The following is a 14,668-nucleotide window of genomic DNA, read 5'->3' on the forward strand; positions in this document are numbered from 1 at the left end:
ACGCCTTCTAAATTCCTTACCATGTGATGCATTACTTGTTGTTTTAAGTCATGAAGAACTACATTTTATAATTCTATTCATATGAAATATCCAAAACAAGCAAATCCATAGAGACAGGAAGCAGACTGGTGGTTGCCAGGGGCTATGTAGAAGTGGGGAGTGGAGAACTGATTGCTTAATTGGTCTGGGTTTTCTTTTAGCATCATGAAACTGGAATTAGATAGTGGTGACTGTTGCAAAACATTGTAAATATGCTAAATGCCACTCAGTTGTACACTTTAGTTAAAATGGTGAATTCTATGTTATGCATATTTTATTACAATAAAAAATTAAACATTTATAAACTAAATATAAAACCAATAAAATTAAAAATCACAATAATTTAATATGATAGTGATACCTTACTGAAATTAAACCGTTATTCATGACATAAATATAATACCAACAGATTTGGCACAGGTTATTTTCAACAAGTTTTCTTTTCAACAAGATATACAACGGGTCAATTGTTAGACCATCTTAAGTGAATATATAAAAACTGCATTTGGTAGGAGTAGACCACTAACACATTCTGTTCAGCCCTCTTCTCATTTGAAGACATGAAAACTTATAATAATTATATAAGGTGGCCATCTAAAAGATCCAGCATATGTTTACATGCATTTATTCACATCAGTTAAAAGAAAATACAAAATTCTAAGCTTCTCTAAGAATTTATAAACACCTGAGAATACACCCAACCATCTCCAGGGACTTCAAACCCAATTGAAAAATACTTATCTAATATCTACACCGAGAAAGATTTTATCACTCCCTTTTTATATCCTTAATCTTCCCCTCTTCACTACCTCATTCCTGACAGCCTATACCATACTACTTTTAAACAAGATTGGCTCAGTCAGTAGAGAGTGAAACTTTTTTTTTTAAGTTTATTTATTCTGAGAGAGACAGAGACAGCGTGAGCAGGGAAGGGTTAGAGAGAGAGGGAGAGAGAGGGAGAGAGAGGGAGAGAGAGGGAGAGAGAGGGAGAGAGAGGGAGAGAGAGGGAGAGAGAGGGAGAGAGAGGGAGAGAGAGGGAGAGAGAGGGAGAGAGAGGGAGAGAGAGGGAGAGAGAGGGAGAGAGAGGGAGAGAGAGGGAGAGAGAGGGAGAGAGAGGGAGAGAGAGGGAGAGAGAGGGAGAGAGACAAGCCCAAGCAGGCTCCACACTGTCAGTGCAGAGCCCAACACAGGGTTGGAACTAAAAAAAAAACATGAGATCATGAACTGAGCCAAAACCAAGAGTCGGACACTTAACCAACTGAGCCACCCAGGGGACCCAAGCATGCAACTTTGGATCTCGGGGTTGTGGATTCAAGCCCCATGTTGGATGTAGAGATTACTTAAAACATAGAATCTCAAAAACAACAACAACAAAAAACAACAACTACCACCTCCTGGTACCCTGCTCTCTCTCAGGATACTATTCCTTCCCTTCACAACCAAATTTATTTTTACATACTTCATTTACTTATATTAACTTCATTTGCCTGTTTCCACTCATTAGTTCCCTACTACAATATGACTTTTGTTCCACTTTTTGGAACTGTTCTCTCAAATATCACCAAACCCTGAAAACTATAATGTTCCAGTAGCTTCTTCTTGACTACTGGACTTCTCTGAAGCATTTCAAAGCCAAAAGACTTACCCAAAGGACTTAATTACAAGTTTTCTAAGATCCTTTCATTCAGTCATAAATTGTTTTTGAATTCATACTATTTGATTTAAAACCTGAACAACAGGGGTGCAACAGGGGTGCCTGGGTAACAGAGTCAGTTGGGCATCCGACTCTTGATCTCGGCTTAGGTCATGATCTCACGGGTTTGTGAATTCAAGCCCCACATCAAGTTGTGCACTGATGGCGTGAAGCCTGCTTGGGATTCTCTCTCTCCCCTCTGCTCCTCCCCCGCTTGTGCTCATTCTCTCTCAAAGTAAATAAATAAACTTAAAAATTTTTGTTTTAAAACCTAAAGAGAAAGTTCTTGCCTTAGGTGAAACAGGGTCAGGTAAATACATACAACACAAGATAGTGTGGTTGAACAGTCTGAGGGCGAACTAAGTCTCACCTTATAGTTCATCAGAATGAGAAGGAATCAGAAAAAATGAAACAATTTCTCTGTTTCTGAAGAAAGTAAATACAGTTCTGAATATCAGGAGGTCTAGAACTTCCTATATTAATTTTTGAAGACTGCCACAACAAAGTACCAAAAACCAGGTGGCTTAAGCAACAGAATTTATTCTCTCAAAATCTGGAGACCAGATGTTCAAAATTAAGGTGTCAGCAAAGCCTTTTGCTCTCTGAAGATTTTAGGGGAGAATCCTTCCTTGCCACTTTCTAGAAAGCTTCTGGTGGTTGCCAACAATCCTTGGTGCTCCTTGGTTTGCAGCTACTCCAATCTCCGCCTTCGTCATCATGTGGTCTTTCTCTCTGTGTTTCTGGGTCTCTCTCTCCTCACAAGGACACCAGCTTTGTGATTTAGGGCCTAACACAGTATGACCTCATCTTAAGTTGATTACAACTGCAAAGACCCTATTTCCAAATAAGGTCACATTCGCAGGTACCATAGGTTACGACTTAAAGACATCTTTTTAGGGGACACAATTCAACCCATTATATATTTCCCCTCTTCCAGGCTTTAATTTTCTCAAGACTAGGCAAACAGCAGAGGCTGTAGACAAAAATAATACATGAATGAATGAATGAATGAATGAATGAATGAATAAAATAATTTTTTTAAGACAGAGTGGGCCCTTCTAGCACATCTCCAAATAAGGCACATACCCTGAGCCATAGGTGAAGTCATTAGTGGTAGATCTACATCTTCTTTCTCACATAGGGACTATTATCTGCAAAGGAACAGGGTTTATAAAGAGACCTGAAGCGCTCAGTGAAGTTCAATGGAGTGAAAATATACTCATCAGGGAACTTTCAGTTGAGAAAGAAACCAAACTTAAATCAGCTTATGCAAAAATGGTATTAATGATGAAGTATATATTAAATATTATGAATTACTACTAAGAAATTTTAAGAAATATAAGCTGAAGTATTTAGAGATGATGTGGCATGACATCTGCAACTTATTTTCAAATGATCCAGAAAAAAAAGGGACATATAAGGGAGGGAGAAGCAAAAGATTAACAAATGCAGAATTTAGGATAATAATTATTCTTTCAACTTCTCTACATATAGGAAATTTTTCAAAATAAAAAGTGATAGGGGAAAATGACGACATATTTTAACTGGGACAAACAGATTTGGACCGTACTTCAAGGTGGATTATGTGTAGGATTAAAAAGATGTGAAAAGGTGAATGTATACTACATGGATCTCTCATCTCCATACTTCTCCTCACACAACATCCTTCTCTAGTAATTCACCACAGAAAGCAAGATGTTTCTCACAATGCTCTTTTCCCCAATTAGCCTCTCTCTGAATGAGAGGCAGGAGGGTGTCAGGAGGTTGGCAAAGGTTCCCCAGTCCAGTGAATGTACCAAATCAGAGAAGGGATTAAGGGATTAAGGGTTGAGTAAATTAACTCCCTCTTCAATTTATCTTAACTCTTAACTCCCTCCTAATATTTAGCAGGTTAGAGAGTGAGAAACTATAGAACAAAAATAAAGCAGCAAATCAGTAACACAGAACATATTACAGAGTCTAAATATCACTCTCTGGTGAAGATTAGCTACCGTAATAGAAAAGAAAAAGGCATACATGGATCATTATCTGCCACCAGCTTGACAGTAGAGAAGAAAACCTGGGAAAACAGGATATCCACTTAACAAAGATGGAAGGAAAATAAGAGGAAGGGAGAAAAGGAAAAAAGAAGGAGAGACTAAATCAGTGAGACAGCGCAGCAGCTAAAGTGCCATAGCCAGAGCTGTCTCTAGGGATTTCAGATCCCTAGATCCAGCTCCAAAAGCCCTCTTCAACTTTGTCTTGACTCCAGTAACAACTTTTGAAAAGTTACAAGGAGCACATAAATGAAACTGAAGATCCTAGCCAGTTAGCAAAACACAGGATTCCTTTCTCCCACTAGAAGAAACTAACCCATTCAGAGGTAAAATGTACTAATCATCACAAAGCTCAAGAAGTTCCTTCAAAAAGGGTTAAGTGCTTAAGGAATCTTATTGATTAGCACTGGTATCTTGAGAATGACAATTACTCTTCTATAGACCAGCAGATGGGGCTCTCTCCCTGAATCTGTTTATTCAAGCAAAAAATGAATAAAAGGTCATTTGGAAAAATGTAGTCTTAATGTTGTCTTTCACAAGGTCAAATAAACACTAGTAAACAACTCTATTCTTTTAATTACTTGTAGAATATTAATCTCTGACAGGTACAAAAAGAAACATAATCATTATTTTAACCCAATTCAACATCGCAGGGAGGGAGCATCTGTTAAATCCTTGGTTCTCCTTCAATTACATACCCTCATAATACAAATCTGATTTGGAGGTACTCTATGGACTATTATGAATTAACAATTTTATTCATTTCAAGTTCACCTCTCCAACTTAGCACTGTTAACATGGTTTTAAAATTTTTTTTAATTTTTTTTTAAAGTAGGCTCCATGCTCAACATGGGGCTTGAACTCATGACCCTGAGATAAAGAGTTGTATACTCTACCTACTGAGCTAGCCACGTGCCCCAACATGGTTTTTAAAAAAAAATTTTAATCAAACCTTTAAACAGAATTTATTGGGGCGCCTGGGTGGCTCAGTCAGTTAAGCGGACGACTTCGGCTCAGGTCAGGATCTTGCAGTCCGTGAGTTCTAGCCTCGCGTCGGGCTCTGTGCTGACAGCTCAGAGCCTGGAGCCTGCTTCATATTCTGTGTCTCCCTCTCTCTGACCCTCCCCTATTCATGCTCTGTCTCTCCCTGTCTCAAAAATAAATAAACGTTAAAAAAAAAATTTTAAATAAACAGAATTTATTTTGGTACTTGAGGAAAAGACCATGTTTGACCAACAAGTTTACAATTAACAGTCTTAGATACCTACTATAAAGTACAAGATTTGAATTACATGGTTATCAATCCAATAATTAAAGAAATTATGACAAAATAGGGCGCCTGGGTAGCTCAGTTAAGCATCTAACTCTTGGATTTGGCTTAGGTTGTGATCTCATGGTTCATGGGTTCAAGCCTCACATCGGGCTCTTCACTGACAGTGTGGAGCCTGCTTAGGATTCTCACTCTCCCTCTCTCTCTCTGCCCTTCTCCTGCACATGCTCTCTCTCAAAATAAATAAAAATAAAAATAAAAAAAGAAAGAAAGACTGAAAAAAGAAATTATGGCAACAAAAAAACGAATTGCCAAGAACCTAGGGGTATTTCAACACTTTTCAAATAGAACATTCAATTTTGAAAATAGTCAACTTAAATAATACTGTACTACAACTGGTCAAGTGTAAACCTAATCAATAAAAAGCAGTCTTACCTGTATGAGGTGGATCTAATGTTGCCATTACAGATACTTCAAGACACTGTTTTCCATTGTAATTATGCCCATGATTAATTTCTCTAGCACTTCCGTCAGTAGGCAGATTTAAACTGCATATTTGGGTATTATTTTGTAACTGGAGAAAGGTATTCTTATTTGCAGCAACCTAAAAGAAGGAAATATGTATTTTATGCAGAAATTAAATCTAATTTTCCATATTTTTATATAACAAATTCCTAATTTAAAATATGAACTACCAACTTCTCTATATCTTAAAAGGAAATAGGCATTTTAAAATAAATTAAAAATCCAATTTTACTGTCTACTAAACTATTAAACTTTTAATTATGTTATAAAAGCTAAAGACATAATAAAATGAAAATTATGCCTATAATTATAGTGTAAACAATGTATCAGAAGAGTTTTTAAACATGTCATAACAAGCCATTCTCAGAATCAACTGTGGTTTTTTCTTGCCAAATTTCTTAATATTAAAATCAATATTTAAATATTCTCCATTTTTATGTGGGATAATGGTACTGTCACTGTGTTGGTTACAGAGACAAATACTGAACTGTTTACAAATGAAAAGATATTCCTGGGATTTGCATCAAAATAATGAGTAGATTGCACCAAAAATAATAAGACACCTAGGAATAAACCTAACCAAAGGTAAAAGGTAAGAGGTAAAAGACCTATACTCTGAAAATTATGAACACTGATGAAAGAAACTGAAGATAACACAAAGAAATGGAAAGACATTCCATGCTCATGGATTAGAAGAACAAATATTGTTCAAATGTCTATACTACCCAAAGCAATCCACACATTTAAGGCAATCTCAATCAAAATACCACCAGAGGAGCCTGGATGGCTCAGTAAGTTAAGTGGCCAATTCTTGATTTCCACTTAGGTCATGATCTCACAGTTCATGAATTCAAGCCCCACATGGGGCTCTGTGCTGACAGTGTGGGGCCTACTTAGGACTGTCTCTCTCTCCCTCTCTCTCTGCCCCTCTCACACACAAACATGCCTCTCTCTCTCTCTCTCTCTCAAAATTTTTGTTTTAAAAAAAACAAAATTACCACCAGCATTTTTCACATTACTAGAACAAACAATCCTAAAATTTATATGGACTCCAAATAGACAAAGCAACCCTGAAAAATCAGAGCTGGAGGGATCACAATTCCAGACCTCAAGTTATATTACAAAACTGTAGTAATGAAAAGAATATAGTACTGCCATAAAAATAGACACATAGTTCATAGAACAGAATACAAAACCCAGAAACAAACTCACAATTATATGGTCAATTAATCTTCGACAAAGCAGGAAAGAATATCCAATGGAAAAAAGGCAGTCTCTTCAGCAAATGGTGCTGGGAAAACTGGACAGCTCCATGCAAAACAATGAAACTGGACCACCTTCTTACACCATACACAAAAATAAATTCAAAATGGATTAAAGACCTAAATGTGAGACCTAAAACCATAAAAATGCTAGAAGAGAGAGCACAGATGGTAATTTCTCTGACACTGGCTGTAGCAACTTTTTTCTAGATAGGTCCCCTGAGGCAAGGGAGACAAAAGCAAAAATAAACTACTGGGACTACATCAAAGTAAAAAGCTTCTTACACAGCAAAGGAAACAATCAACAAAACTAAAGGGCAACCTACAGAATACGAGAAGATATTTGCAAATGCTATATCAAATAAACGGTTAGTATCTAAAATATATTTTAAAAAAACTTATACAATACACCCAAAACAAATAATCCAATCAAAAATGGACAGAAGACATGAATAAAAACTTCTGCAAAGACATACAAATAGCCAACATACACATGAAAAGATGCTCAACATCACTCATCATCAGGGAAACGCAAATCAAAACTACAATAAGGCATCACCTCACACCTGTCACGATGGCTACACAATCAACAACACAGGAAACAAGAGATGCTGGTGAGGATATAGAGAAACAGGAACCCTCATGTATTATTGGTGGAATGCAAACTGCTGCAGCAACTGTGGAAAACAGTATGGAAGTTCCTCAGAAAGTTAAAAATAGAACTATCCTATGATCCAGTAATTACACTACTAGGTATTTACCCAAAGAATACAAAAACACTAATTCAGCCAGGTGTGGTGGCATGCACCTGTAGTCTCAGCTACTCAGGCTGAAACAGGAGGATTGCTTGAGCCCAGGAATTCTGGGCTGTGGCGCGCTATTCCAACTGGGTGTCTGCACTAAGTTTGGCATCAATATGGTGGCCTCCTGGGAGCGGGGGACCACTAGGTTGCCTAAGGAGGGGGTGAACCAGCCCAGGATGCAAAAACACTAATTCAAAGTATTATGCATCCCTACGTTTATAGCAGCATTATTTACAATGGCCAAGATATGGAAGCATCCCAAGTGTCCATCAAATGATGAATGAAGAAAATGTGGTGTGTACACGCACATACACACACACAAACACACACACACACACACACACACACACACACACACAGAGGAATATTATTCAGCCTTAAAAAAAAGAATGAAATCTTGCCATTTGCAACAACATGGATGGCGATAAAGAGTATAATGCTAAGTGAAATAAGTCAGAGAAAGACAAATACCACATGATTTCACTCATATGTGGAACTTAAGAAACAAAACAAATGATGCACCAAAAACCATAAAATACCTAGGGATAAACCTAAACAAAGAGGTAAAAAATCTAAAGTTCATGAAAAAAATTGAAGATGACACAAAAAAAAAATGGAAAAACATTCCATGCTCATGTATTGAAGAACAAATATTGTTAAAATGTCGACACTACCCAAAGCAATCTACATAGTCAATGCAATCCCTATCAAAAATAACATCAGCATTCTTCACAGAGCTAGAATAAACAACCTTAAAATTCATATGGAACCTGAAAAGACACGAAGAGCCAAAGCTATCCTGAAAAAGGAAACCACAGCTGAAGGCATCACAATCCCAGACTTCAAACTGTATTACAAAGCTGTAATCATCAAGACGGTATGGTACTAACACACAAACAGACACATAAATCAATGGAGAACCCAAAATAGAGAACCCAGAAATGGACCCACAAACATATGGCCAACTAATCTTTGACAAAGCAAGAAAGAATATCCAATGGAATAAAGACCATCTCTTCAGCAACTGGTGCTGGGAAAATGGACAGTGACATGCAGAAAAATGAACCTGGACCATTTTCCTACACCATGCACAAAAATAATCTCGAAACGGATGAAAGACCTAAATGTAAGACAGGAAGCCATCAAAATCCTAGAGGAGAAAATAGGCAAAAACCTCTTTGACCTTGACAGCAGCAACATCTTACTTGACATGTCTCCAGAGGCAAGGGAAACCAAAGCAAAAATGAACTATTGGGACCACATCAAGATAAAAAAGCTTCAGGGCACCTGGCTAGCTTAGTTGGATAAGCGTCTGACTTTGGCTCAGGTCATGATCTCACGGTTTGTGAGTTCAAGCCCATGTCAGGCTCTGTGCTGACAGCTGAGAGGCTGGAGCCTGCTTCCGATTCTGTGTCTGCCTCTCTCTCTGTTCCTCCCCTGCTTGTACTCTGTCTCTCTCTCTCTCAAAAGTAAAAAATAAAGATTAAAAAAAAAAAAAGATAAAAAGCTTCTGCACAGTGAAGGAAATAATCAGCAAAACTAAAAGGTAACCAATGGAATGGGAGAAGATATCTGCAAATGAAGTATCAGATAAAGGATTAGTATCCAAAATCTATAAAGAACTTATGAAACTCAACACCCAAAACAGAAATAATCCAGTGAAGAAATGGGCAAAAACAGGTCTTCTCCAAAGAAGACATCCAAATGACTAACAGACACATGAAATACTGCTCAACATCACTCATCATCAGGGAAATACAAATCAAAACCACAATGAGAGATCACCTCACACCTGTCAGAATGGCTAACATTAACAACTCAGGCAACAACAGATGTTGGCGAGGATGCAGAGAAAGAGGAACCCTTTTGCACTGCTGGTAGGAATGCAAACTGGTGCGGCCACTCTGGAAAACAGTACGGAGGTTCCTCAAAAAATTAAAAATAGAACTACCCTATGACCCAGCAACTGCACTACTAGGTATTTATCCAAGGGATACAGGTATGCTGTTTCGAAGGGACACATGCACCCCAATGTTTATAGCAGCACTACCTACGATAGCCAAAGTATAGAAAGAGCCCAAATATCCATTGACTGATGAATGGTTAAAGATGTGGTACATATATACAACGGAATATTACTCAGAGATCAAAAAGAATGAAATCTTGCCATTTGCAAATGAAACTAGAGTGTATTATGCTAAGCGAAACAAGTCAGTCACAGAAAGATAAGTATCATATGACTTCACTCATGTGTGGAATTTAAGATACAAAACAGATTAACATAAAGGAAGGGAAACAAAAATAATACAAAAACAGGGAGGGAGACAAACCATGAGAACAAACTGAGGGCTGTTGGAGGGGTTTGGGTGGTGGGATGGGCTAAATGGGCAAGGGGCATTAAGGAGGGCACTTGTTGGGATGAGCACTGGGCGTTATACGTTAAGCAATGAATCACTAAATTCTATTCCTGAAACCATTATTACACTATATGTTAACTAACTTGGATGTAAATTAAGAATGCTAATGATGATAATAAGAAACGCGCAAAGGGGAATTAAAAAAGAACAAGAGACAAACCAAGAAACAGACTCTTAACTATAGAGAACAAACTTATGATTATCAGAGCAGAGGTGGGGGTGGTGAGGATGGGTGAAATAGGTAATAGGGATTAAGGGGTGCACGTGTCATGACAAGCATTGGGTGATTAAAATAAAAACTTAAGGGGAACCTGGCAGGCAACTCTTAATCTCAGGGTTGTAAATTCAAGCAGCATATTGAGTGTAGAGATTACTTAAAAATAAAATATTTAAAAATAAAAACTTTACAAAATTAATGAGTAAAGAGGAACTAGGGAGGGAACTGAAGAGGTAAAAATGAAACAAGACTGGCCATGAACTGATGATCATTGAAGCTAAATAATGGGTGCATAAAGGTTATATATATTTTTTCTCTATTTCTGTACATGTATTAGTTTTCTATTGCTGCTATAACAAATGAACACAAATTTAGTGGCTTAAAAACAATGCAAATCTATCATTTTGCAATTCTGTATGTTAGAACTCTGACTTGAATCTCACCAGGCTAACATCAAGGTGATCAGCAAGGATGCACCCCTTTCTTGAAGTTCTAGAATACATTTCCTTGTCTTTGCAAACTTTTTTTAAAATTTTTTAATTTACATCCAAGTTAGTTTGCATATAGTGCAACAATGATTTCAGGAGAAGATTACTTAATGTCCCTTATCCATTTAGCCCATCCCCCCTCCCACAACCCCTCTAGCAACCCTCTGATTGTTCTCCATATTTAAGAGTCTCTTATGTTTTGTCCCCCTCTCTCTGTTTATATATGTTACTTTTGCTTCCCTTCCCTTATGTTCATCTGTTTTGTATCTTTAAGTCCTCATATGAGTGAAGTCATATGATATTTGTCTTTCTCCAACTAATTTCACTTAGCATAATAGCCTCTTGTTCCATCCACATAGTTGCAAATGGCAAGATTTCATTTTTGATTGACTAGTAATACTCCATTGTATATATATACCACATCTTTTTATCCATTCATCCATCATTGGGCATTTGGGCTCTTTCCATACTTTGGATGTTGTTGATAGTGCTGCTATAAACATTGGGGTGCATGCGTCCCTTCGAAACAGCATACCTGTATCCCTTGGATAAATACCTAGTAGTGCAGTTGCTGGGTCATAGGGCAATTCTATTTTTAATTTTTTGAGGAACCTCCGTACTGTTTTCCAGAGTGGCCGCACCAGTTTGCATTCCCACCAGCAGTGCAAAAGGGTTCCTCTTTCTCTGCATCCTCGCCAACATCTGTTGTTGCCTGAGTTGTTAATGTTAGCCATTCTGACAGGTGTGAGGTGATATCTCATTGTGGTTTTGATCTGTATTTATTTCCCTGATGATGAGTGATGTTGAGCAGTTTTTCATGTGTCAGTTGGCCATCTGGATGCCTTCTTTGGAGAAGTGTCTACTCATGTCTTTTGCCCGTTTCTTCACTAGATTATTTGTTTTTTGGGTGTTGAGTTTTATAAGTTCTTTATAGATTTTGGATACTAACCCTTTATCTGATCTTTATCTGATACTTCATTTGCAGATATCTTCTATTCCGTTGGTTGCCTTTTAGTTTTGGTGATTACTTCCTTCATTGTGTAGAAGCTTTTTATCTTGATGAGGTCCCAATAGTTCATTTTTTGCTTTGGTCTCCCTTGCCTCTGGAGGCATGTCAAGTAAGAAGTTGCTGCTGCCAAGGTCAAAGAGGTTTTTGCCTGTTTTCTCCTCTAGGATTTTGATGGCTTCCTATCTTACATTTAGGTCTTTCATCCATTTTGAGTTTATCTTTGTGTAAGAAAGTGGTCCAGGTTCATTTTTCTGCATGTTGCTGTCCAGTTTTCCCAGTACCATTTGCTGAAGAGACGGTCTTTATTCCATTGGATATTCTTTCCTGCTTTGTCAAAAATTAGTTGGCCATACGTTTGTGGGTCCATTTCTGGGTTCTCTATTCTGTTCCACTGATCTGAGAGTCTGTTTTCATGCCACGTCTTTGTGAACTTCTAAGTCATCCACATTCCCTGGATTGTGGTCCCCTTCCTCCTTCTTCAAAGCCAGCTACTCTGTATCTCTCTGACCCTGCTTACATAACCACATTTCCTTAACACTCTCTTCTGTCTCCCTCTTCTACTTTTAAGAACCTTTGTCATTAAACTGAGCGGACCCAGATAATCCAGGATAACCTCCCCACCTCAGGGTCTTCTTTAACATTAATCACCTAGTCCAAGTTCCTTTAGCTATGTAAGGTAACATATTCACAGGTTCCAAGAATTAAAACATGGATGTTTTGGGAGGTCCATTTTTCTGCCTACCAGAGTATATGTTTGAATTTTTTTAAATATAACTCACAATAACAGACATAGTTGCCATATCTTTATAAATATTTATCAAAATAAGTTTCAGAGGCAATCAAAAAACCTATAAGATTCCAAAGTCAAAACAATGAACAGAGGCCATAAATTTATTTTTACATACTTTCAAACTTAAAGAAACATTACAAAAATACAAGGAAATCCCTGATAGCATTTACCCAGATTCACCATTTATTTACATTTTGCTCCATTTGTTTTCCCTTCTTCCCTCTCTTTATGTGTATATGTGTGTTTATATTTGAGATAGAGCTGGAGACACTGTGCTCCTTTACCTCTAAATATTTCCAGATGTGTTTCCAAAGAGCAAAGACATTCTCTTCCACAATCACAGTAAAATTACCAAAATCAAGATTTAACATTGCTATATTATTATCTAACCCACAGTCCACATTCAAATTCAGCCACTTATCCCAATAATGTCTTTTATAGTTTTTTCCCTGAGCCATGGCCAATATCAGATCATATATTATATTTAGCAAGCATGGTTCTGTAGTCTCTAATCTAGAACAATTCCTCAACGTTTATTTGTCTTTTGAGACTTTGACACTTTTGAAGAGTACAGGCCATTTTGTAGAATGTCCCAATATGGATTGTCTGATGTTTCCTATGATTAGCTTCAGGTTATACAATTTGGACAGAAATACCACTGTTCATCATACCAAGAGGCACATACTACTGATTTGCCCCATCACTTAAGTATATATTTGATAAAGGTGTCATTAGCCAGGTCTCCCTGAAAAGTTAGTATTTTTCCCTTTTTTATTATTTATTTTTGAAAAAAAGAACAAGCAAGCAGGGGAGGGGCAAGGAGAAAGAAGGAGAGAGAATCCCAAGCAAGATCCAGTGCCCAGGACAGAGCCCAATGTGCAGTTTGAACCCACGAACCAAGACCCGAAATCAAGAGCCAAACGCTTAACCAAGTGAGACACCCAAGTGCCCAACCTTTGTAAGTCTTAAAAGCATGTTGTGGGACACCTGGGTGGCTCAGCGGTTAAGCATTTGGCTCTTGGATGTCAGCTCAGGTCATGATCTCAAAGTTTCGTGAGTTTGAGCCCAGCATCGGGCTCTGTGCTCACAGCACAGAACGTGCTTGGGATTCTCTCTCTCTCCCTCTCTCTCTCTGCTCTCCAACCCACGTTGTCTTTGTCTCTCTCAAAAATAAACTTAAAAAAAAAAGTCATCTAGGGGCACCTGGGTGGCTCAGTTAAAGTTTCTGACTTTAAAGTCAGTTAAGCATCTGACTTTGGCTCAGGTCATGATCTCACGGTTCGTGGGTTCAAGCCCTGCATCGGGCTCTGTGCTGACAGCTCAGAGCCTGGAGCCTGGTTCAGACTGTGTCTCCCTCTCTCTCTGCCCCTCCCCTACTTGCACTCTATCTCTCTCTCAAAAATAAATAAATATTTTTAAAAATCATTGTAAAAAGTATGTTGTGAGAAGATGCTTGAATTTATTCAAATATCTTATTTCCTCAAACATTCATGCACTAGTTTGGGTATCCATTGAACTTTTTTTTTATGGACAAGTAAACACAGCTGTCTAAGGCCAACAACTGCTATGGAAAGCAAGGCAGGTAAGGAGGAAAAAAAGTCATTCTAGCCAATGTCCAAATATCTAGGAGGTATTTATGGTTCTCCATGCCTCAAACTTCCTTCTAGAGTTCATACTAACCAGTCCAGTCCCTTACATTGTTGTAGAAATTACACAAATTGGGGGTGTTGGGTGGCTCAGTCAGTTAACCATCTGACTCTTGATTTCAGTTCAAGTCAGGATCTCATGGTTCGTGGGATCAAGCCCCACATCAGACAGCACAGAGCTGGCTTTGCATCCTCTCTCTCTTTCTCTGCCCATCTCCTGCTGGTGCTCTCTTTTTCTCTCGCTCTGTCTCTCTCAAAGTAAATAAACTTAAAAAAAAAAAAAAAGAATCACACAGACTGATTCTGTTCCATGGATTAAGAACTAATGTGCAAACTCTTTGTTATAGAGTACACTAATATTAAATGTATTAATTCCCTTTAAAATCCTGTCATATTGGGGTCCCTGGGTAGTTCAGTCAGTTAAGCATCTGACTTCAGCTCAGGTCATGATCTCATGGTTTGTGAGTTTGAGC

At 37.9% G+C, this 14,668-nt stretch overlaps 1 protein-coding gene across 3 annotated transcripts in view; it reads right to left on the minus strand.

Moving 5' to 3' along the window:
• Nucleotides 1–14,668, minus strand: part of LOC122210827 (fibrinogen silencer-binding protein) — a 94,930-nt gene that overhangs the window by 71,695 nt on the left and 8,567 nt on the right. For 2 of the 3 annotated variants that reach the window (XM_042923732.1, XM_042923733.1), the window contains exon 3: nucleotides 5,474–5,642. In XM_042923732.1, coding sequence (XP_042779666.1) covers nucleotides 5,474–5,642 — 169 coding nt within the window. Of the gene's footprint in view, nucleotides 1–2,818; nucleotides 2,884–5,473; nucleotides 5,643–14,668 lie in introns of those variants that run through there. The other variant, XM_042923734.1, reaches the window with a different exon arrangement.

The sequence above is a fragment of the Panthera leo genome, chromosome F2 (genome assembly GCF_018350215.1).
Source record: "Panthera leo isolate Ple1 chromosome F2, P.leo_Ple1_pat1.1, whole genome shotgun sequence".
Taxonomy (NCBI): domain Eukaryota; kingdom Metazoa; phylum Chordata; class Mammalia; order Carnivora; family Felidae; genus Panthera; species Panthera leo.